This window comes from Oculina patagonica, chromosome 8, assembly GCF_052425735.1.
Source record: "Oculina patagonica isolate OP01 chromosome 8, crgOcupat, whole genome shotgun sequence".
NCBI classification, from domain to species: domain Eukaryota; kingdom Metazoa; phylum Cnidaria; class Anthozoa; order Scleractinia; family Oculinidae; genus Oculina; species Oculina patagonica.
Genome location: NC_135765.1, coordinates 3,043,230 through 3,068,840, shown reverse-complemented (window position 1 = coordinate 3,068,840; position 25,611 = coordinate 3,043,230). Strand labels below are relative to the sequence as shown.

The following is a 25,611-nucleotide window of genomic DNA, read 5'->3' as shown; positions in this document are numbered from 1 at the left end:
GGAGGGGAGTCCCAAGGCAGCCCAAGCGGGGGAGGAGACAATCCTGTGCCTCCTTCGTTAACCAGAAATGTGAGGTAAACGACTAAGGTCTGTCAACTATGTAGCCGCGATGATTTTATTTATGTTTAGAAAACCCTCTTTCTCTTCCGAGTTTCTATTCATATTCTTCATACCAATGATCAGTTTCCTGGCAAATAGGCGTGCACTTGTAATGTCACAGAATAGCAAAGTTTCCTGGCAAATGCTACCCTATTCTAGACCAAACTTTTTTATTTCTATACCCTATCCCAGACTAAACTGCTTGAAAATCATACCCTTCACAGCAGGGGATAACTTTATAGCTCATATATGGGAGAACCTGCCCGGGACTTAAAGGGACCGTGTCACGGATTTTAGCCAAACTTAGGCATAGGAAATAACCATCAAATTTGTTTAAATGTATAAAATAACCTCTTAAAAAGTGAAGGAATATTTAAATAACACACCAAATGCAAAAGAAGGTACGGATGGCCAAAAGTCGAAGATTGAAACGGATTGCGATGTGGGCTTTTGAAATATGGTCCGGCGGAACAGTTTTCAAAGTTGATCTTGTCTGCTTGTAACTTTAATTTATGACGCCCGGGAGACACATTTGACTGCAATGAAGCTATGGTTTTGTCATTTAGAATCATAGAATTAATTTCTTTGCAAACATTAAGTTTCATAGCGAATATTTGGCAAAATTTAATAACATAAGATTAACTTAGTCGTGACACAGTCCCTTTAACTCCTGAGCACCGTAAAAGAAATTCATTGGCTTAGGTGGGATTCGAAGTTCCTTTCACCGGTCAGGATTCACGGCGTCACATCTTTTGTTTTAAAGCCAAAACTTAGGATGATTTTTCCCTTTCATGGACAACGCGCGCGATTATCCAGGGCGAATATCCAATGAGACAACCAATCAAATTCGCGGATTTTAAGAAAACGATGAGTGTCTACTAGTCAATGTGGACCAACGCTTGCCGTGTCATGTTGGCGGGATAGTGGCTAAATTGGTCTTAGTGTTGTGCATCTTTGAACTTAATTTAACAGTCGTTTTTTGAAACAAACAAGCAACAAAGTCGGTCCTTGGCTATCGCCAAAACTTAGTTTTTACGAGATGTTGGGGTGGGCAATTTTTCTGAGCAGAATTTTGTTTCAGGCTTTTTTTTTTTAATTGCAAGTACTTACAACATTAAACATACAACATTACGATGATTACAAAATATAGATCACTAACTTTACAAAAGGAGCTACTTTACAGTACAGCTCAGACAGTGTGAAAAAAATAGAAAACAAAAACAAAAGGAAACTAAATGTTTTGTAAAAAATTCCATTTCTTGATATAGTTATCGTATTTACTAGATTTGATAGCAATATGTTTTTCTAACGATAATTGTCGCGAACGAGGGATATGTACTTATTAAACTGAACTTTATTTTTTTGGCCGGTGTTAAGGTATAAAAAGTATTTTCCTAATGTAATAAGATGGTTTAGGGCTAAACAACCACGAGCAGAGTCCAATATACCATATAAGACATCTAAGTTCGAAAGATGGACTCTTTTTCTACTATGAATATTGTACCAATCTTGAAAATCTACCCAGAAAGTTTTTGCTTGAGTGCACTCTATAAAAAGGTGTCAGATGGTATCGGGGGTGGAAGAGGAATAATGAATAATGAATAACGGGCTAAAACAGAAAATGAATAAGGAATATTTAAGGTTCAATGCTTGGAATGATGAATAAGTCATTTCCAGTAAAGGAATAATGAATAGTGGTTATTCACCGTGCTCAAACTTTATCTTTTATCTTCAGGCCAAAGAGAGAGTGGGACACTCAAAATAATTAATTGTATGATGGGCATCTAAAATAGTGCAAGACTTCTACCAGAATGCCTAAAATAGCGTTTCTGGGGTTCAAATAATAAAATTTTTCCGGCGGAGCATGCCCCCGGACCCCCCTACTTTGTTATTTATCAGGCAGCATCAAGTCCATCCCTCTAACTATCTGGTTGCAAACAATCTAAGCTGAACCACAGTTATCGACACAGTGACAATCACGTCCCATCAATACACTACAGTATTTTTGTTATCACTTTAAACTGCAATTTTGTCTGATATTCGAAATTTAGCTTGATACGTTTTCATTTTTGGGGAGGAGGGGGGTCATATATACAGTAAAAACCCGCGTGTAAGAACCTAGGCATTTAAGAACCTTCTGGCAGAAATTTGCTTTTATAATACCCCAAAATATAAGAACCTGTTTAGCCAAACAAATTCCTACAGGTTCTTATATGTAGGGTTTAACTATTTAATTTATATATATTTTTTACCAAAAACCAGATTAAGGTGATGTTACTGGGGTATATACAGTATGTTGTTGGACTTTTGGTAACATGGGTACATTAATAAATATTTATAATGAAGAACAGACCAGATTTTATACTATTTTCTGATAATCAACAACAATGTCTACTCTGTAGAAATTAAGGACCTGATTAAGAACCTACTTAGCCTAAACTGTCAATAAGTACCCCATAATACAAGAACCTGTTTTGCCAAACTCTAAAAAAATAGGTTCTTACACGCGGGTTTTTACTGTATAACAAATTAGGATTTACGAAGGGGGGACAGGGTAAAAATATCTGATAACGAAGGAGGGTAAACGCATTTTTCAGGCACTGTCGATCAAATTCCACCCCATCCCATACAAAATGAAGGTTTACTTTATTTAGGCAATAGGGAATAATGAATAACAAGAAAAGTCTGAAAATGAATAATGAATAAGTCGTGAAAAATGTGAAGGAATAATGAATAAGTCACTTCCAATAATTCCTCTTCCACCCCCGAAGATGGTATGGAGCTCGGTAGGGCAAAAAGGACAAGTTGGGGAGTCAACTTTCTTCATCTTATGTAATAAGCTATTCGTAGGCAGGATGCGATGTATGATCTTGTACTGGAACATCACCATTTTGGTTTCTTTTGTAACGTTAAAAGGTAAAAGATAAACCTTACACAGATTGTTCTTTTTTACCCCATATTCAATAAGTTTTCTTTCTGCTGTGGAGGGAGATAACAGTTTTTCATAGACAGTTTTTCAGGCTTGTTCAACATATTTTTTTTCGCGGCTAAGGCGATTTTTTTTCTCTGTTTTTGCTGTACAGTAATTTTTTGGTAATGGCTAACACCCCTCAAAAATATAATGATCCATCCCTCACATTATTGTCACTACAGTCAAGTTATTGATTTAAAACACTTATTAAACTGGACGCAAAACTCTCCAGATTAAAGAATTTATTCTTTTTTTCCAGACATCCATTTCTAAACTATTTACTTGCAGATTTTTCTTTGTATTCAATTAATCCCTTGTCTATTAGATCAGGGATCTCCACAGCTAACCAGGGACCAAGCTACAAGATAAAAATAATGTTGTTACCACGGTGGTTTTAAAAGTTGGTTTCAACAACAACAACAACAACAACAACAACAACAACAAGCTTTATTGTCAATAAAATAATTTACTGCCTTTAATAGGCCATTTTTGAGTTACTCTTTACCTCTGTTTCAAGACGAGTCTGTGCAAAACCATTCATATGGAAATGAGTTTCACCTACAGGTCCATTTTCATGTAAATCAAACTTATTTTCATTTGAATGGTTTTGCATGTAGACTCGTCTTGAAACAGAGGCAAAGTGTCCTTAGTGGACACTTTGTCAGCTACCAAGGGTGGCTGCTTATGGGAGGTTCAACTGAGAGTAAATTATGTATAGGATTTTGATCAGTGAAAAAATGTAGTCAAAAAGAAAACATATTAGGCTACTACAGGATCATGCCTTTTATTACTGAAAAAAGCTGGCTTTTATAGGGCGAGTGGTTCTTTCATGAAAATGGCCTGTTTCATCATTGGTCAGTTTCGATTCGAACAAATGGGTGAAGTTTATAAAACAATACTGTTTGTTTTCGAGCTCGTGCTAAAGGTAATTTATTTGGTAACAATGAAAGTGAAATTGTATTTTCTCTTTTCATTCGTTCTGGTAACATCTCAGTTGCGGGTATCTCAACAACAAGACAAGGCTTTTGCCTTGATGTAAGGTTTAAAGGGTCAGTGAGTAATTGTATCGAACGATTTGTGGAGCAACGTCTCTTTATCGCAACGTTTTGTCGTTTTAATCAATTCTTTTAAAAAACAATTTAAGCGCTGAACGTTTAAATTTTTAATTTCAAGTGCATTTTCTGGTATCTAAGAGAAATTGAAATCCAAATTTTCCCGGGAGAGCATGTCACCGGAACACCCCTCCCCCCCCCCCCCCGGCCCCCTTCCAACAGAAGTACATCGGTCCAAGGCCAGCTCCAGGAGAACTGTAGAAGCTTGGTCATATAACTAGGTTCAAACTTGTGATAGACTTATCGCATCCTATTGAAGCTCAGTAAATAAAAAACCCAAGCCAACACAGTGGCCTGCCAGAGAAAGTACTCACCCCTAGAGCCATGGCATGTGCTATTCCAAATCTGGGAACATTCCTTCCCCAGAGAGGTTTAAAATGATCTGTCATACAAATCTTTCCACCTCTGAAATGTAAAAAGTTCATAGATTATTACACAACTGAGACAGCTTTGAGGATGAACAACTAAAATTAACCAATCAAATCATAGTTATGCCAGTCAACTATTATCTAAACATTAGACTGGGTTCGGTTTCTTCAGCTCTTCTTCGATGATACAATCATGCCCAGGGGGGGGGGGGGTACTGTGGATTTCAAGAGGTAAGGATGGGGGCAAAAAAAAAAACACCAAAAAATCTCTAGGGCTTCCAACAATATCCAAAAAAATCCCTGGACCAAAAAATTAACCCCAAAACATCCCATGCTGAATCTCTGACCTGTAAAAAAATCCAGAAAGGGGGAAGGACATAACACAATCAAAAAGCTCAGCCAAGGCACTACCACAAATCTTTAGATTGTTTTAATACCCACAAAAATCCCTAGTACTTAATCAAGCCACCCCCAAAAAAACACTTGCCAAATTTTCTTACCCAAAGAAATTCTGGAATCGAAATTTTCAAACACCAAAAAATCCCTCGATCATCCCTGACACTTGAAATCTCGAGTACCCCCTGGGAAGTCATGTAAAAAAATATTTCCCAAGACAGCTTGGGACTGCACTGGTAGAATGTTGGCCAATAGTCTTTTCTGTTCAGACCTTGGTACACTTAAACATTACTGTGGAGACCTAGAGCCAATTTTCCCCCAGTACAGCCCTTACACTTGGTTAATAAATTTCGATATTAATATAAGTTTCTTGACACTATCCATGAACAGCAGAATTAGGAAATGACCTGATTAGCCACAATACTCAGAGAAAAAAGCTCAAACTTGCCTTGTCAATCACATGCACTTAGATCCATGGGTTCTTTCTTGCTGTTTTCCTACTGTTTGTAAAACTGATTGAATATAACTTTGACTTTTTCACTGCAAAGGGGTTCTGATAGACTTTCCCAACCGCAAAATTTGTTTTTGATACAATTTATCAGTTGATGAACCATGTAACATTTGATACAATTCACTCCAGAGAGTAATCATTCTTGTAATTTTAGATCAGCTGAGCATGCACTTTGAAATTACTCACTTGATTACTCCCTGAACTGGACAACACTCAGTCCAATTAACTAGAATTGCTCATCAGTATTACCTGTACATTTTTGCAGTTTTACCATCAAGTTCTGGAATGGCTATCTCTGGTGCAGTTGTAGGATATGTAATGGGAATCTTAAAAATAAAATAAAATATTTCTCACTATCATCTAGCTACATATTTAACAACATTAGACTGCTGACTGTCAGGTTTCTTTTCTTTTGATAGTCGACTTAGGGCTTTTTTCCCTTGACTATCAATTGATGCAAGTTGATAATGAGCAGTTTAATAGGCCATTCTCAAGATATCAAAATTCTTAGTTGGTTTTGAGGCTTGGGGAATAAAACAAAAGGAATCACATTAAGGTTGAGAGATAAGGAAATGTCTACTTTTGATTTCTTCTGTCAAGCTTCAGATGTTTCTCAATTGGTTTAATAGTGCAATTGCTACATGTTTAGCAAATGTTGAAAGCTGATCTAAAGTATCCCTTTAATTTAGCACAAACAGAATAAGATCCTTAAGACCCTAGTTTACTGACAGGTGTTGTTTAAGTACCGTAATGATTTGATTACACGCCCTCCTTCCAATAAGTGCTCCCTTCTGATTAAGCCCCCCCCCCCTCAAATGTGTTTTTGTCAATAAGCGCCCCTATTCCAATAAGCGCCCTTATTCTAATAAGCGTCCCTATTCTTACAAGAGCCCCTATTCTAATAAGCGCCCCTATTGTGGATAACTGCCCCTATTGAAGTCATCAACGTCAAATAGATAAACTCATGAACATTCACCGTACCCTACAGGTATACATTTACTGCTAAAATGAACCATTCTTTTACAAGTAACTGAACTTTCAACAATTTGTTACTGTTCTTGTAAGTTATTTTAATATTTATTTATTAAATATAAGCGCCCTGTCTCGAATAAGCGCCCTGTCCCAAATAAGCCCCCTGTCTGGAATAAGCACCCTCCCTTGAGGTGCCAAAAGTAAATCAGCACCCCAGGCGCTAAATGAAATCATTACGGTACTTTTTTAGCCATAAGACAATTAATGAATTAAGTACAATAATTATTATGAAAAGCAGCCAATGTTTGTAGATTCTACTAAATAAAATGACACTTACATCAAACTCGATGTCAAATTCATACTTCAAAAGGTTGTGGACATACCAACATTTACCAAACCATCTACAAAGAAAAAAAAATTAAGGAGAATGAATGTATATGTGTAAATGCATATTTACCAAACTCTGAACACCAAATATAGGAGTTTTCCTAATTTATAAATCAGGGGGCATTTTGAATCCTTTCTCTTTTCAAATAGTCATTTCGTCCAAATTTAGCAGTCTTTTATAGAGCGTTACAGAATAAAGCATTTATTTATTATGACCTATTATGGTGTTTCTCTGTTGTTTTGATTTTAATTATCATATCCCACAGAGTGCGTACAGGACTGTTGTGTTTCTGTTTCTAATCAGTTACAATGAAGAACAATAGAATTTTGACAGATATAATTGGACGTTAAATAACCTTGGAAGTTGAAAGGCATTGTCATTCTTGTTAGAATTGATTTATTAAAGGTTTTCATTGAGTGCACACAAAAAAATTGAGTGCTTCCTCTAAGAGCCATCTTTCCATCAATAGACGGCACCTGAGTAGCCAATCAGATTACGTGTTTTGCCAATAGTCAGTCGCTGGGTTATGCTAACAACAGTTACTTCCACTGGTCAGTCAATGAAATTATAAGCATCCACAGTACGTTTCGATCCATCTATTGTTAGTCAAATTAAGTTGTTGTGTTTACGTTTGAATTCCGCTTTTCGGTTTTGTTTATGTTGTTAATAAGTCGTTTGTAAGTTTCTGGCATCTGTAAGTTGTTGAAATCTGTTTAGAGGTGTTTGTTCTAATGTATTAGTCAATTCCAAGCGGGATCACCCCTCCCAGGCATTTGACCGCTACTGAGGCCCAGATAGTAGGGAATTTAATAACAGAGCCCGGATGGTCGCGCATTTGACCATTGAAAAATGTGTCAAAAACTATAAAACGCTAGTGAGCTCAAGCACGTGAAGTAAGTATTTAGTTAAGTTAATGTAAAGCAGCTTAAATGTACCTTTTCCTATTTAAATTTGCTGATTAATAGGGCATTAGTGTCAGTTTAGACCTAATTTTACCAAGAAGACCCAACTCACAATGACATTTCAGCTCCGACTGGTGGGGCATTTGACTGTGCAACCGGCCCACATAGTGGCGAATTTGATCAGATATTTTGAGAAAAGTCAAATGCCCTGGGGGACATGATCTCGCTTGGAATTGACTGATTTATAAGTTAGTGTACCAGCTTTCTAGTGTTATAATATTAATAAATCCGGATCGAGACCAAAATAAGCGACAAACTATAAGTCACCTCGTTCCTTCTTTATTTGATTCAAGCCTAAACCAGTCGTTGTCAGCTTCTTTGTTGTTACTTACATACTAAAAGGAACAGAAAAAATATAAGTAAGCTTATATTATAAGCTATAAAGTACACGTAGGCGTAAAACAGCTATTTAGTGTTACATTTAATTGGCCTTACTTCTTTTAATTTAACCCCAAGATCAAAACATAACCCACCTTGATTAAGCTGGTATATTCTTCTTTTAACCTCTGCACCCAAGCATCGCTATCGCGTGGCCCAGCTTTTGTTTTTAAAGTGGGAATAGATGCTACCGTTCTCTTTGTCGCCTCGTCCACCATCTTTGATCTGATCTGAATATTGTCCTTCATGTAAACTGGCACAGAATGAAATAGTACCCAGTTCCCGGCCGGGGATTCCGTACCTTGTTTCACCCTCTTTCTGATTTGTAGAAATCTTCAAAAACTGTAATGTTTTCGTTAATGTTCGCCGGTACAAACATGTGTTGTGGTTCATTTTATCTTTGATTCAGCTTTCTCCCCTTTGTTTTAAACTCATAATCACACATCTCCATACCTAAAAGCAAAAGAATAAAATTTGTACTATTCAACCAAGGATAAAATACGTCGATAGATGTTGTTTGTTTTCTTAAATCTGAGTTCGTTAAAAGTTAAGCTGAGTGTTAATTTCTTTTTCTAGAGGTCTCTAGTTTAGGCGCAAGCTCAATGTCTTGCATGTTTTGTTGGAAGAATGGAGTCTGGATGGGTACGGACAAGGGAGAAAAGAAAGAGGAAAGTGGTTTTTCCAAGGTGACGGGAACCGATAGGGGGGCGGCAGTGCTGATTTTATTCGGGCGGGAACTGCGAGAAATTGAGCGGAACTTCTCAACTTTGCGTAATATTTTCCCAGGCTTATTGGTCAGGCTTGCCTGAATCCATATTAAGAGGAAATCCAGGACTTCGAGTAGTTATTGGACAAAATTATGTACCAAAACTATTTACACCTGATTGCAAGCTTTTGTGTTACTGCTTCAAATATCTTATCGAAAGAAATCTTTTCTAACAACACCAAACATCGAAAACAAATTTCGAAGTTCCACTGAATTCCCACGTATCTCTTAAAAGATGTGAGCTTTTGCCCATAGCTTGTGAACTTTGAATATCATTTTCTCAGACTCTGATAAGAAATTGTCTTACCAAAATTATTTCCACCTTATTGCAAACTTTTTTGTTACTGCTTCAAATATCTTATCAAAAGAAATCTTTTCTAACAACACCAAACATCGAAAACAAATTTCGAAGTTCCGCTGAATTCCACTGAATCGCTTAAAGACGAATTTACAAAATGGCTACACGTGAGGTGAACTTTGAAATTCATTTTCTCAGACTCTGATAAAAAATTGTTGTTGGTGTTATCACGAATAATTACTTACATCTTTACCTTTGATTAAGGGTAGGAAATAACGCAATAGGATTTAAATTATTCTGGTACTTGATTTTTGTCCAACTTTAATAAGTTTTACTCGACTTCCTAGTGGATTCCGTCTTTTAAAAAACTATTGTTATGTGACATTAGTTTCTCAGCCAATACGATAATTTTTGTATTTCAAATTAAGCTAAATTAACAACTGGGCCCCAAAACACTAGCTAGAATCTTAGCACAATAAATTTTGCTATAAATCGAAAACTTTAGAGTGTAAACTTTCTTTTGGAAACCTGAGGAGCCCGGCTGCTTGGCGAGGGGATTTGAGCGTGTGCGCGAAGCAGTATGAGCACGGCATGGATTTACGCAGTTTTTGGCGTATTTGCCTAACCTGATACCAGAAGCGTTTTCCTCGACGTTTTACGCCGCTTTGTGAGTTAGCCCGTGACTCAATTTTTTCGCGAGTACAGTTGTGAAGTTGGGACCACGGTTACAGTGTGTGTTTCGAAAATAATGATCCCCGAAAATTCTACGGCCAGGTTGTTTAGTTTAGTAAAATCGCCAAAAATAGACTTGACAACCCTGAAATAGAACTGAACATAGATTTTTAACCAAACTTCACCTACTGGTTTATTACTTTAAGGGAACTTAAATTTTGAAATAAGAAAGGGGGGTCACCAGATTCGTTTAGGAGCGGGAAGACCTTGTATATTCCATATAATTCCTTTAAAATTCTTCTGCGAGTACTGGCAAAGTAAAATTGAAAAGCAGAGACCGATACAACAAGAATTGATCTGTTTTCATTTTACAGAACGAATTTGATCGCTACACCCAAAATATGAGAAAAAATTGATAGGTCACCAGACTCGTTTACGAGAAAGCGACAATTTACTTCTCTCTCGGACAAGGACTAAGCCACATAGAAAAAAAGCCGCCATTTTGTTTATGTGTGCGCGCTAATTACGCGTAAAATTCTGCGCAGTAAGGTTGCGCAATGCAATACAGGGCAATGACCTTAACAATCTTAAAATCCTTCTTAACATTAACATCGTTCGAAAAAACAAACAAATAAACACATCTTTTTTTATAGACCTTCAAAGTCTCGGTTACTTTTGACTGAATGTCAGGTCAACCGATATCTGGTATCAGCATCCACTCACCCTTACCTTATATGGGGAGGTATAAATCTAGTCGCGTGATCCTCCAACTCTTTCTCGACCTCAGACGTTATACATTCGTCTAGCGCGCTTGTGTCTTTGTCTCTGCAGAGTTGAAGCAGTGAAAATGGCTGTCAGTTATTTCCATGTTGTGTTGATCATCGTGGTTCTCTTCATTCCTCGAGGAGGTAAGAAGGGGACGAGTCTCACTAAGACAAGTCGATCGTCCTAGACCGAATTGTGGGGGCGTTCCATCTCTAGGTAGTCGTCCGTGTTCGCATCCTTACTTTCGTGTTCGCTACCTAAGATCAACCGTGTTCGCCTGCTGGCCATGGTTGACAAAGTTTGCTCCCTATTTACAGCCCGGGCCAAACGGTTTTGATAGTACATTAGAATTCATAAGAGTCGAACTCTTATCGACTATCATTCAAGGTCAGCCAAGGGTACAAGAGAGTTGTCAGAAGTCACGCAATGCTCGGAGTGAGAACCGGAAGATGACAAAAGCCGACGCGAGCATGAGCAAGAGCGAAGAGCGTGAGCTGCAGAATAACTCTTCAAAAAGACGGACGATCTACAAAGCGATTGAGCTTGGGGAGCGAACTCGGACTCGAAGCGGAGCGTATATAAATCTAACTTTCTACCCATCAAATTCTGAAATTCTTTTTTTTTTCAAACTTTCACAGCCAAATCTGCGAGCCAGAAACAGGCTAGCTTGTGAACTGAGTAGTTCCTACTCTCCTTTGACAGTTTCTTGTCAGATTTACAAGGAGGCTTACAACGGTTTCAAGGCCACCTTAAATTTCCGAAAATTTAAGGTGGTTCTGAAACTGCTCTGGAGAAATTTTTTTTAATTTTGTGAAAAGTTGTATGTTAACATGTTGATCATTTCTCGATAATAAAAAATGGGGTCACCGGGCCCGTTTTTGGGTTCTAAGCGCTTAAAGAGAAAATTAAGGGTGTGTTTAACAGGTTATACTGTTGTTACGGCAACCAGTGATGTCATGAAAATGCCACAACTTGTTCAGTCATGATTGAAAATTTGTTCGATATCATTATTGTAGCAGCAACTGTTAAAGATTTGTAGTACTGACTCATCTAAGTATAAGAGCTGGAAAGTGCTGGAAACCGTTGTGAGCCTCCTTAAATTCATCAAGGTATATAACATTGATTTCGTCGTTTCTTATATAGATTCCCTGAGCTGTTACTATTGCACAAGCGAAAAATCCTGGGATGACTGCAACTCAAATGCGACAAAAATTACATGTCCATCAGGAACATACACCTGTCTTACTGGTATGAAGAACTGCACTTCAGGCAATACCATGATAACTACCTTCTACAAGAGGTGTAGCGCTCCAAATACTGAAGACTGTGAAACCTCAAAACAAGATTCGCCCAAATGCCCTCCGACGGGTGCGTGGTGGGATTTTGACTCAGAAGACTGCTGCTCTGGAGACTATTGCAACTGTGCTGGAGACCAATGCAGCAATCCTAACCCTGGACCATCACACGGCACCACACTGAGGAGTAACCGAGTGATGCTGGGAATGAGCATGACACTGATCCTCTGGCTCCTAGCTTTTCTATATTGAGTCTTGCTGGACTCCTGCTGGATGACTGGGCTGAAATGCTTTTAGTCACTGATCAAATAACAATGAAACTTCAAATAATCAATTTTTATGTTCTTTTAACTTGAACTTAGGTTAGCTAGGAAAACCAAGAAAGGATCGTGAAGATATGTACAAGATACGTTAGTGCCTGTTCGACAGGCTAGATTTTCATTGACTGATTAAAGGCGAAGCCCGAAACGTTTGGTCGTTAACTAACTTTTTTGGCACGTTTATGGGGCGAGGAACAAGTGGCTCTGGGGACACATGATTTGAATGGCTAGATCTTCAACAGAGGAAATTTTAATTTGACAAATTGAATCGACCGCTTTAAAATCCCTTTGTTGTAAGGGATTTTACTACGGTTGATTGGATTGACTAGTTTTAAATTCTCTTTGTTAAAAATCTAGGTAATTCGGCGAAACATGTGTGCCCAAGGCTCAGTCACCTGAAAGGGAAAAGCGGCTTTGGGGACGAGAATGAATCCGAACGAGCCTTGATTTATTCTCTGTCACAAATTAGCATTTGTATTGTGTTTATTTAACATTTGCCTACCTTTCTACCAGAAGTTTAATTTCCTCTTTCTTTCTCCTAAACTCAAGCGGAAATTGTAATTTATCCTCACTGCATACCCCATTACCACATCACGGTAGTCTAAGTTGTTGGAGGAGTCCACGACTACTGTGGCATCTAGTTAATACAGCGGGCAACAAGGGTAGCACCGTCAACCGGCACTAGGGAAGGAGGGTGGGGCGACAAAATCTTCCTCCACCGGAACGCCGGCAAAGATGACAGTAATCGAGGCAAAACCCAAGAATTTAAGCCAAGAGGCCGCAAAGCATCATGCATACCCCGAGGCATGAACGCACGCTGTATTTTCAAAAGGTTTAACCTGTCTTTGGTATTCCATCACAGCTATACCAATAACGTTAAGGAAAATCTTTAAGATTTACCGATGAACAATTTGAGGTCATGGTGAGGTCGAAATCTGTTTCCATGGCAACGTCATATGAGGTTAAAGATACACTATTTTGGACCTTTCGAGGCTAACCCCAAAATAAACATTTTTGCAATTTTTTAAAGAAATTTATCAAATGGATTCGGAGCTACGTTCTTTTTGCTTAAATTTAAGGTGGCTCTGAACATTTCTGACAGAATTTTTTAAAAAATTGTCAGATCGTTTCTTTTGTCCTTTAGACAAAAATATATGAAAAACAAAAACTTTTACCGTCTAGTTTTAGAGTAATTAGCCTTAAACAGTCAAAAATAAGGTATCTTTGACCACTTTTGTAGTTGCCGTGGCAACGAATTTTGACGTCAGAGTGACTCCAGGTTGTTTATTAGTAAAAGCTATACAAGGATGTTCTGAAAGTTAAACCTCGACATTACATGTGTAGCAGCAAGAGAATGCCAAAGACGAGAATATTTAAACTATTACTAGCCACCTTAAATCAAATTCCGTGAATTTGTCAAGGCGAGAGAAGGCTGCCCAGCCTTCTCCCGCTCTGGCTCGCGGTTAGTGCATAGATTTCTCCGCCGTTCATTTAGCCAGCGAACACAGACAGATTTTCAGTTGTTGTTTCGCACCGCAAAAAAATGAAACAACAACCGGAAATCCGTCAAAGTTCGAAGGCTATATCGCTATTCACCCGCCCTTACCTAATATGGAGACCGTGTTAGCAATCTGATCACGTGACCTTACATTCCACTCTGATAGTCCACGTTTCGTCAAGTGCGATTTTGTCCTTGTGAAGAGTTCAGCGCAAGCAGTAAAAATGGCTGTCAGTTATTTCTGTTTTTCCTTGATCACCGTGTTTATCTTCATTCCTAGAGGAGGTAAGCAGGGGTACAAGTGTTGGGAGGTTTATCGTCGTTGTATTTTAGGTCCTAATAATTATTAGAATTGATGGGCGTACTGTCTCGAAGGAACCGTCCGCGTTCACGCCCTACCTTTCGCGTAAGCTCCCAAGTTCAGCTAAGTTGGCCTCGTAGATTGACTGAGTTCGCTCCCTAAAGCTCGGGCCAACGAGATTGAGAGCACAGTATGGGCCCACGATTCTCGGCCTCAAAAGACGTAAACTTGTATTTCTTACCTCCAAAGAACCGCAGGAACCTACAATTTCACTCACAACTAGCTTCAGCAATCACCTTACACACGTAAAGCTATCGACTGCTCAGCATTTTCAAGTCTCGTCCGTACAATAACGAAAATGGAATGCGCCTTTTGCAAGAGTTTCTTGCAAGCTTGCCCAGTTTTAGGCTCTTCCCGATCGTGCTAGAAAAACTGGTATTTTCTGCTCCTAGTGGTGTTCGTGATCATTCAAAAACGCTGAAATTATGCTCATTTTTCAAAATTATGCCAAAAAAGTGCGTACCCAATACCCCTACAGTAAAGAGTGTGCGTAGTTCTCCATTTTAACGAAGGCTAAATTACTTTTTCATGATATAAATCACTTTTAAACCTGACAATACGAGTGAGTTTTGAAGAAAAAAATAGCTTACTTTCAATTGCGTTATAGAGGGGAAAGCAATGAAACTGACTGACTGACTGATTGATTGATTGATTGACTCAATAATAATTCATTGAGTTTAAGAAAGACCAAGAAAAGGGAATCACAACCGTGGTCAAGATAGGATAAAGCCCCTCTCGGGGGAAGGGGGGGGGAGCACGTTCCCTTGTTCCCCCAAAAAATTTCCCTTGTGTTTCCTTGTTCCCTAAAAGTATTTTGTCGATTTTGACATCCTTGTTCCCTAAAATATCGGAAACACAGCTTTTGTTCCCTTGTTCCCAATTGTTTTATGACCATGTTTCCTTGTTCCCTAAAACCCCTGGAAAAAAAACTTTTGTTTCGATTGAGGAGATGATATCAAATACTCGAGACAGCGTTACATCAAACACCTTGCTAGCTAGTCTCATATTCTGCTATGCGTTCAATTCTCTTTCGCTTCGCTCAGCCGAATAGAAACTGACATTTCTATCATAAGTAAAGACGCAAACAACAGAGATCGAGTTTATTACATCAATTTAATACAGAGATAAAAGCGAATACTGAGTCAGAACTGAAGTTACAGTTTCAGCACTGGAATAAGCTAAATATAAGCTACAACGAAAATGGTGAAGAAATATCTGAATAATAAATGCAACCTAAGCGGAGCCAGTGAAAAGGAAATACATTTCTTGTCAAGCGTCAACTTTTTTATATCAGGACATGCCGGTCCGGAATCCGCGAGAAATCGTTTTGCAGCGAGACGAGCAAAGTGTTGACTGTTTTGCGCTCACAAGTAGGAGTATTGTCGCTCACCAACGGTTGAAAACATTAAACAGGTAAATCAGCAGTGGAATTAAGGCCTTGCAATTCTCGAAAAGGCGAGAGTATTTAATCCTTTCTAACCCGCGAAAATCAATTTGTTGTATGGTTAGAGAAGACTGCGCAAAAGAGAAAGACTGATCCCTTCGAATTTTTATTGAAAAAGTACTTAGGCACATGTATTTTAATACATCGTTGCTCTTGTTAACTGATATTGGTATTAGGAATTGACACATTGTTGAAATTGAGTCTCCTTAGCGTCACCCTCGAAAAAGGAGTACTTACGCTCCAAATTATGCTCGGCAGCACTGAAGTATGCTCCGAATTATGCCGGAAAATTGCTGTCCCATCAGTAAAATGGCCACTTTCCGTCTTCCCAAATACACAGGAAATAAAAGAAAACGCATTGAAATCGAGCCTACAGTGTTGTAGTTACAACAACAGCAGCAGCCAATTGCAGTATCGAAATTTCACAAATTTTATCCACAAAACAACAAAGTCAAGAGAAATAAAACATGTTAACCGCACCGAGCCATCAATTTTGTACGATATTTTTATTATTTCCATTTGATATTTATTTTTGCTGCAAAATCTGACTGCCAACTATAGTATTATGCCTCAAATGATGCAGGCATAACGTGCCAGCCCCTATCTACGGGGCCCAGTTAGGGCCATCCATTCTTCCTCGTCAAATTTCCCTTTCACGACTTATTTTTCTATAAAACGAGTTCTAAACTCTTTTTTTTTTGGCACGACTTTTCGTTTTATGGCACGACTTCAACTCTTTTGGCATGATTGCCGTTTTTCAAAGAAAAAATTAATAATCAGCAACAATGTAACAATTATTATTGATATTGACAAGCAAGTGATACAAAGTGAAGTCTTTTGTGTGAAGTGACGTTCGCTTAGTTCGTCACGTTCTGCATGACCGCTGTTCAATGTAAGAATTGCAAAAAAAAATGTAACATCCGTAACTGTGCGAGCATTGTAGCCGCCATTTTGGCTGCCTTCGGGAGTGAAAGTTCCCAGCGGCTCACAAAATGAGCCGAGAAATAATGAGTCGTGCATAAAAGTTGAAGTCGTACCAAAAAAAAAATTGAAATCGTGTCAAAAAGTTGAAGACGTGCCAAAAACTAAAAGTCATGCCAAAAAGTTGAAATCTTGCTAAAAAAAAGTTGAAGTCGTGATGTCGTGCCACAAGAAAATAGAGTTGTGCTAAAGCAATTCAGAAGTCGTTTCATAAAAAATAAAAGTCGTGAAAGGGAAAGTTGACGAGGGAAAATAAGTGGCCCTAACTGGGCTCTGTACCTGTCAGATTGGTATCGCATATCCACCCACTCATATACATTAAACCAAATGCAAGGCTGATCGGACAGCTAAAAGGGCTAATTTTATTGCCCAATATTTCGAATAGATAAAACTAACCTTCTTCAGGGACTGCAAAAAAAAAGGTAAGTAAAAATGGAAATAAACGGCAACGAGATTTGAAAAGATGCTTATAAAAAAGATGTAATATGATTGGAATACGATTTTCTACGCCAAGATCCGTCTTCACTTCGCTGCTGTTTGTTCCCGCCCCCCCCCCCCCCGGGTGTTTGTTCAAGTGGTCCTTGCACTTTTCGAGAGGTCACTTATATACATACCTAATATGGGGAGGTGTTAATGAATCCGGTTGCCTGATATTTCGAATGAACTTTTAAGGACTGTCTTCGTGCACGCTTTTATCTTTTGTGAAACGTTCAAGCAGTGAAGAGCTCAGTGCAAATGGCTGTCAGTTATTTCCATTTTCTCTTGATCACTGTGGTCCTCTTCATTCCTCGAGTAGGTATGTAGGATTGCGAGTGTTGGGATGTCAATCGTTTCTTTATGAGAGGTCCTAGATTGAAACGAAAGACACCATCTCGAGGGAATCGTTCGTGTTGACACCCTTCCTTACCCGACGTTTGCTCGCTCTCATCATATCTTGTAGCTCGACATGAATTCACTCCCTTTAAAAAGCTCAGGCCAAACGAGATTGAAAATGCCTGAGGAAAGAGTTGAACAGAGTTAACAAAAGTTGAACAAGACAGATAACAAGAGTTGACAAGAGTTGTATCAGGATGCCAAGAGTACAAAGTTGACAAAATTGCGTACACTCTTTTTTCTATAAGAATATTATTTTTTCGGCTCAGGCTGAATATTCTTATTTTTTCTGCCGATTTTAGGCTGAAATATTCTTTTGAATATTCTTAGATTATAACGTATTTCCGTTTTAGAATGTATTGGGGTATCAATAACAAGTGTACATATAACTTCTTGAAGAAACGTTGTTAGCATCAAGCGTACGGCTAGTACTGCTTTCGTTGCTATTTAGCTAGTTTTGTCATTAAGAGAAAAGAAGAATTTTAACGGTTTAGTTGAAAACATATAATTGTATTGTATTTACACATTTACACAAAATTATGTTCTTTTCAAAATCTCAGCCTCGGGTTTATTCTTAAAATCTTCTTCAAATTTCAGCCTCTCTATTCTTATAAAATATATTCTTCTAGAAATATAGAAATAAAAGAGTGTAATGCGCGGCGAGAGTCGATGAGTGTGCGAGAGCTTTGCGCATTCGACTCCGATTAGACGACCTACAATGAACCCTATATATAGCGAGCGAGGCATGGCGTAAATCGAAGTTTCTCTTCCTGTCGAAAAATTTTTTCCAAGCTCAATCTCCGAGCCGGAACAGACTAATTTATCAACTGAGTAGATTTTTAAATCTAAAATTTTGCCTGCACGCTTTCGTTGATTCAGGGTTTGATATTGATTTTGTCGTTTTCTCTAGATTCCCTGAGCTGTTACAAATGTACAAGCGAAGATTCCTGGGATGACTGCAACTCAAATGCGACAAAAATTACATGTCCATCGGGGTCATTCAACTGTCTCACGGGAATGAAGAACTGCACTTCAGGCAATGTCATGATAACTACCTACTACAAGAGGTGTAGCGCCCCAAATACTGAATACTGTGAAACCTCAAAAGCAGATTCGCCCAAATGCCCTCCGTCGGGTGGGTGGTTGCAAGTTGACTCGACAGACTGCTGCGGTGAAGACTATTGCAACTGTGCCGGAGACCAATGCAGCAATCCTAACCCTGGACCTTCACACGGCACCACACTGAGAAGCAACCGAGTGATGCTGGGAATGAGCATGACACTGATCCTCTGGCTTCCAGTTTTTATTCATTAAGACCTGCTTGACTTCTGCTGGAAGACTGGGCTAAAATGCTTTCAGTCACTGATGAAATAACAATAGAACTTCAAATGATCAATTTTATTTTCTGTTTTACTTGTACTTAGGTTAGCTAGGAAAACCAAGAAAGGATCGTGAAGATATGTACAAAAATCATTTGATAACAGTCGTAGAACAGGCTAGATTTTACTTGACTGATGAACGGCGAAGCCCGAAACGTTTTAAGTGTTTGAATGTCTTGTGTTGGCACTTTTATACCTTACTAGTAATAGTTCTCACTATAAAGCTGCCCCGCCTTTTTATAATTTGTTTTACAGCGATAATCTAACCTGCGAAAATCAATTTGTTGTATGGTTAGAGGAGACTGCGCAAGAGAGAAAGACTGATCCCCTCGAATTTTTATTGAAAAAAAAACATAGGCACATGTATCTTAACACATCGTTGCTCTTGTCAGGTGATATTGGTATTAGGAATTGACACATTGTTACCATTGAGTCTTCTTGGCGTCATCCTCGAAAAAGGAGTACTTATGCTCCAAATTATGCTCGGCAGCACTAAAGTATGCTCCGAATTATGCCGGAAAAATGCTGTCCCATCAGTAAAATGGCCACCTTCCGTCTTCCCAGAAGAAAACGCACTGAGATCGAACTTACATGTGTTGTAGTACTAACAAAAACAAGGGTCAAGAGATATATAACATGTTTACCGCACAGAATCATCAATTATTACTATATTTTTATTATTTCAATTTGATATTCATTTTTGCTGCAAAATCTGACTGCCAACTATGGTATTATGCCCCAAATTATGCAGGAATAACGTGCCAGCCCCTATCAGATCAGAAATAAAAACAAATGCAAGACTGATCGGTTAGCAAAAGGGGCTAGTTTTATTGCCCAATATTTCGGATTGACAAAATTAAACTCGCTAACCTCCTTCAGGGACCGCAAAAAAAGGTAAGTAAAATTGGAAATAGACGGGTACAATATTTGAAATGATGCTTATAAAAAAGATAATATATGATTGGAATATGATTTTCTATGCCAAGATCCGTCTTTACTTCGCTGCTGTTTGTTCCCGCCCCCCCCCCCCCGGGTGTTTGTTCAAGTGGTCCTTGCACTTTTCGACAGGTCACTTATATACATACCTAATATGGGGAGGTGTTAATTAATCCGGTTGCCTGATATTTCGCATGAACTTTTAAGAACTGTCTTCGTGCACGCTTTTATCTTTTGTGAAACGTTCAAGCAGTGAAGAGCTCGGTGAAAATGGCTGTCAGTTATTTCCATTTTCTCTTGTTCATTGTGGTCCTCTTCATTCCTCGAGGAGGTATGTAGGAGTGCAAATGTTGGGATGTCGATCGTTTCTTTATCTTTATAGAGGTCCTAGATTGAAACGAAGGATACCATCTCGAGAAAACTGTTCGTATTCACATCTTCCCTTACCCGACGTTTGCTCGCTCTCACCTGGTAGCTCGACTAAATTCACTCCCTTTTAAAAGCCCAGGCCAAACGAGATTGAAAATGCCTGGGGCAGGATCTAGAGTTGTACAGAGTTTACAAAAATTTAACAAGAGCGTTAACAAGAGTTGACAAGAGTTGAACTCTTATCAGTTTATACCAGGTCGGCCAAATCAGGATGTCAAGAGTATAAATTTGACAAAATCGCAATATGCACGGCGAGAGTCGATGCGAATGAGTGAGAAATCTGCGCACTCGACTCCGATTAGACGACCTACAAGAAAAACCCTATATAAAGCGAGCGCGGACTCGAGGCATGGCGTAATTCGAAGTTTCTCTTGTGTCGGAATAATTTTTCAAAAACTTCGGTAATTTCTTACATTCTCTGTCTTTGCTATTCTTTGAACGCACGATTTTGGAGTTAAAATATTAAAAATATCTTTAAATTTGTTTACTGCTATAAATTTCGCTGAAATCTCAGCCCTCGTCAGGCATGTTCCGCCATCTTGAATCCAAGATGGCGGAACATGCCTGACAAGGCTGAGATTTCAGCGAAATTTATAGCAGTAAACAAAGATATTTTTAATATTTTAACTCCAAAATCGTGCGTTCAAGGAATAGCAAAGACAGAGAATGTCAAGAAATTACCGAAGTTTATCTAATTCTTTTATCGCTTCGACGAAAGAACTTTCTGAAGCAATAATTTTTCAATCCCCGAGCTGAAACAGGCTTATTTATCAAGTAGATTTAATTTTGCGTGTACGCCTTTGTTGATCCAGGGTTAAATATTGATTTTGTCCGGTTCCTCTAGATTCCCTGAGCTGTTACAAATGTACAAGCGAAGATTCCGAGGATGACTGCAGCTCTAAGATGACAAAAATTACGTGCCCCTCAAATTCAACGGAATGCCTTACGGGTACACTGACGTGCACCGCAGGCGATGTCAAGAAAACTATTTACTACAAGAGGTGTAGCGCCCCAAATAAAGACTGTGACACCGCCACAGGAGATAGGCCCCCATGCCCGAAGACGTCTGTGAGGTGGGATTACATCGCCTCAGAAGACTGCTGTTCTGGAGATTATTGCAACTCTGGATCATCACACAGCATCAACAGAGCAGTGCTAGGAATATGTATGGCGCTGACCCTCTGGGCTCTAGCTGTTATGCATTGAGTCTTGCTGGAGGATGAGATGCTATGCTGTACGTCAGTGTGTGATCAGCGTGTAACAAGGAAATTACGATCACTTCAGTGTATTCATTTTTCATGTAGTTATTTTATAAACTTGGAAAAGACTTTTATTACAGATCTTACAGTGGTATTTGAGTTGTTGTAGAGAAAACCTTTTCTTGTAATTAGTTGAGTTCTTGTAGAGAAAACCCTATCCTGTAATTAGTTTGATAAGGACAAATAAAACGATTGATTGACTAACTGATTGATTGATTGATTGATTGATTGACTGATGATTGACAACTAAATATCATGTCACGATGCAACAAACTTGATAGCGTGATCCAGGGGCTGGGTCTCAGCCAACCGACCGACCCAAATTAGGAAACGCAATCGACGGTAAACGGAGAAAAAAAGATCTCTTCGAGATATCGACTTTTTTGCATGAAGTTAGTATGAGTAGAAGGTTTATCCTGGGCATTGTTGTTCGAACATATCATGGAAGAATTCAAACGTCTTTCAGTTCAAGCATTTTTTTTATTTTCGCGGAGGAAATGCTGTATTTGTCAGTCGCGACGGCTGGGTGCTTTACGACTCATATACTTTGGCTTGGTTAAAAATAGTAAACTTTGACGTTTGCCTTTAATCGAAATAGTTGTTTTCTTTCGAGTTAGAAAGATTTCTACTCGGCTTAATGCAGGGTTCCCGATAAAGGTTACGCACGACAGAGTTACCTTTTGTCTCGTCACGCAATCTTAACCCCACAACGGAGAAGTAAATTTTCGTTTGGATATTACCAAAAGCCGCTTCTCCTCGCGTTATTCTTTACCTTACGGCTACACATGCCATTTCTAACGACTACATTTCCAGTAAAACAGTTGCTGTTTATTTTTCTAATGGCGATGCATTAACTTCTGAACAGAAGCAAAAACGTTTAGCACATTGTTTTAGCGTTTACTGCTTCGACCGGAAGTAATTTCACAACAGGCTACAAAAACACTTGTAAATATCACTTAACACATTTAATGATGTTGCAATTCTAAATTGTGCAACTCAGCAGAAATAATCAATTGTCACGAAATGAGTTCCCTTTGGTTAACTATTAGCAACGTTTTAGTGTGTGAAAGATTTGTTCCAGTACAAATTTGCGTTGTTAATCGTTTTAGGTTAAATTAATATTAGCGCCTAAAGACTTGTACCAGTACAAATTGCGTTCTTAATCGTTTTAAACTTCGCTGCCTTCGAGCGCTGAACCCCTTACATTCTTAATTGGTTATGTGACGTAAGATTTGGGCTACTCATAGCCTGTTCCAGGCGTTCGGCTAACCGAACGCCTGGAACAGGCTAGGCTACTCACGTTTTTGATTGTTATACAGTGGAACCCCGATATAACGATCTTCGATATAACGATATTCCCGATATAACGATGAATATGTTATGTCCCGGCAAAAGTAAAATGTATGGGACAGAACCCCGATATAACGATTCCTCGATATAACGATATAATTTTACTGCCCCCTTGGCATATCGCTATATCGGGGTTCCACTGTATAACGTTTGTAAATTTGACAAGTCACGTTTTTTCTACAAGAACGGAAGTGCTGAAGCACAACTATAGAGTGACACTTTACAAGTCACGCGCTTTAATCACCCACAGCGGAAAGTATTCCCTTGAGAAATTAAAACAGTCCCTTGAGAGTTAACAAGAATGTGGTTCCTTCCGGTTCCATTTCCGGTTCCAGATTACCCCACATAACTGCTATTCTCCTTCTTTTTGCTTGTAAACAAGCAAAAAAAAGTCGAAAGAAGGGAAGGAGAGGGCTTTTAACCGCACCGAACCATCAATATTTATGTTAGTTTTATGTCATTTTTTTATCATTTAATTATGCCTGCACAATACGCTGTTTTTACCGTTCCCACGGGGACGGCGGAGTGTATTTTGAAGTGGGGGGGGAGGGGGGGGTTGAAAGCGAGCGCCGAAGGCGCGAGTTTGTTGGGGGGGCCTGGGAGAGGAGAAAATTTTGAAATGTAGAAGCTTGGAAATCGTGTTTGCAGCATTCTCCACGAGATACTTCTTGAAATAATTAGCCCGGATAAAGCGTGAAATAAAAGGTACTTTTAGTGCTTACAGCTATGTTTTGGAGGTTATTTCTCGGCCTTACGGTCTTCTACGCTAACCTGCGGATTTTTGACACACGCTTCCGGTCTGTGGGAAGCAAGCACACGCTGAGAAAATTTTAAAACTACGTAAAAGCGAAACTTTTCCGACGAGGTTTGTATAAAGTTGTAGCTTCGTTAATTCTTGTGACTTAATCAAGCAATAACAATTTAAACACTAGTTTCATCCGGCAAATACTCTTATGCATTTTCTCGAATAACTACTGTACAAGAATCGAAATAACATTAACAGAAGTAGTTTGCTATTAAGTCAACAATGCTTTGAGAAACGATCCCCTGCTAAAACATGCATCTGGAATGGCAATAACGTTCAATAACGGTAACTACAAATTTGATACCTAAAAAACTAAAAATAATAATTAGCTATAATTCGTTTTCTAGTTCTCCTTTTTTTAAATTTTTTTATCCGTACCATATACTAAAACAAAATAAAATGTAATCCTCCTCAAAACTGGGGGGGGGAGGCTAAAGCCCCCCAGCCCCCCCGACTCCGCCGTCCCTGTCCCACAATACATCTTGTTTAACCCTTATTTTTTTTTTGCATAAGCATTGTTTTCAATTTCTCTTGGGACTTACAATGACGGACAATCGCAGAGATTCCAATCCACTGAGATGAAAAAACGGGAAATTTTGGTCGCGAGCCTCTAGGGGGGTCCAGCGGCATGCACCATGGGAAAATATTAAAAATATAGGCCTCTTAGATGCCATTTCCTGCGTTTTGAGATCATAGTCAATGGAAATTTACCAACTAAAAACCATACAAAATGAAGCAAGACCCCGAAGTCGAGGCAATCCACCGCATTACAGCGCCCGAAAACCGGCGTTGACAAAACCTGGATCGGATCGGATCGGATCGCGGATCGGATCACGGATCGGATCACGGATCGGATCGCGGATCGGATCGCGGATCGGATCGCGGATCGGATCACAGACCGGATCACGAAAAATAAAAAATAAAAATTAAAAATTAAAAAAAATAAAATTAAAAAAACAAATAAATAAAATAAATAAAAAAATTTAAAAAATAAAATAAAAAAATAAATAAATAAATAAACAAATAAATAAATAAATAAACAATAAATAAATACTTAAAAACAGCATGAAGAAAATAAAGTAAAAAAACATTAATTGTTTTGGTTAGCTGAATTAAGCCAAGCAATAGCTGTTTACGAGGAGTAATCAAATCGATCTGGAATCAAAGGAAAAGGGATTAGGGCCTGGAAATTTCCCTACGAGAAACATTTTCCAGCTTGCAAAACAAAATGCAAATCGTTGCAAGCATGTGTCAGTCGCATGTTCTGGCACGTGTACGTTGCTTAAGTACAAATCACGTTTTGGTATTTAGAAAATTATCATAACCTAAGAAATCAAATAGGTTTATTCGTATTGATTAAACACGTTAAACTACTCAAACTTGAATCGATTAGGATTTTCAAACCTAGAAGTGACAGCGAATTATGCAGAACTATAAAAGCGAATAAAATATCGATAATTAAAGCGAACATATTATTATCATTGTTATTTTTATTAAAAATATAAAAAAAATTGTATGACAAAATAAGAGATTGTCTTCAGATTTAGAGAACGCGTCTTTTACTCTTGCTTGTATGCGCATGAAATAGACACAAGTTCCTTTTTTACTCTCTAGTTGCGTTGAGTCATCGTTCAGAATTTGTTATTGTCCTTAATCCTCTCGTTAAATAAAAAAACAGTCGATGACATTTTCTACAAAGATGAGATCTTTTTCAAATATTCAAAGCTTGGTTTGTTTTATTCAGATGAGTTGAGAAATGTAATTAAACTAACACAATAAGAAAACAGATCTTGAATAAAAAAGTTTCGTTCATGGCGTAGTTAAATGTTAAATGTCGTCCTGTCATAATAAAGTACTACTTTTTGTTTTATTCTGTTTATGCTTATTTATTTATTTATTTATTTATTTTATTTTATTGTATTTTATTTTTTATTTTTTATTTTTTTTTCTTATTTTTAATTTTTTTATTTTTCGTGATCCGATCCGTGATCCGGTCCGTGATCCGATCCGTGATCCGATCCGT

The 25,611-nt window shown here is 38.4% G+C and overlaps 3 protein-coding genes across 3 annotated transcripts; 2 read left to right on the top strand and 1 right to left on the bottom strand.

The window, feature by feature from the left end:
• Positions 1–3,295: 3,295 nt before the first annotated feature.
• Positions 3,296–8,415, bottom strand: LOC144662346 (ubiquitin-fold modifier-conjugating enzyme 1). Its single transcript, XM_078523136.1, has 6 exons — positions 8,253–8,415; positions 8,047–8,114; positions 6,767–6,830; positions 5,707–5,783; positions 4,497–4,587; positions 3,296–3,428 (listed from the first exon to the last, which is right to left on the bottom strand). The coding sequence occupies exons 1-6, from the start codon at positions 8,403–8,405 to the stop codon at positions 3,345–3,347; spliced, it is 537 nt and encodes a 178-aa protein (XP_078379262.1). The 5' UTR covers positions 8,406–8,415; the 3' UTR covers positions 3,296–3,344.
• Positions 8,416–10,630: 2,215 nt separating this feature from the next.
• Positions 10,631–12,210, top strand: LOC144662347 (uncharacterized). Its single transcript, XM_078523137.1, has 2 exons — positions 10,631–10,801; positions 11,802–12,210. The coding sequence occupies exons 1-2, from the start codon at positions 10,741–10,743 to the stop codon at positions 12,203–12,205; spliced, it is 465 nt and encodes a 154-aa protein (XP_078379263.1). The 5' UTR covers positions 10,631–10,740; the 3' UTR covers positions 12,206–12,210.
• A 1,779-nt stretch (positions 12,211–13,989) lies between these two features.
• On the top strand, positions 13,990–21,519 carry LOC144662353 (uncharacterized). The gene is made up of 3 exons (XM_078523144.1): positions 13,990–14,066; positions 19,996–20,076; positions 21,019–21,519. Exons 2-3 carry the CDS (start codon positions 20,016–20,018, stop codon positions 21,378–21,380), a joined length of 423 nt encoding a protein of 140 aa, XP_078379270.1. The 5' UTR covers positions 13,990–14,066; positions 19,996–20,015; the 3' UTR covers positions 21,381–21,519.
• Positions 21,520–25,611: the final 4,092 nt, after the last annotated feature.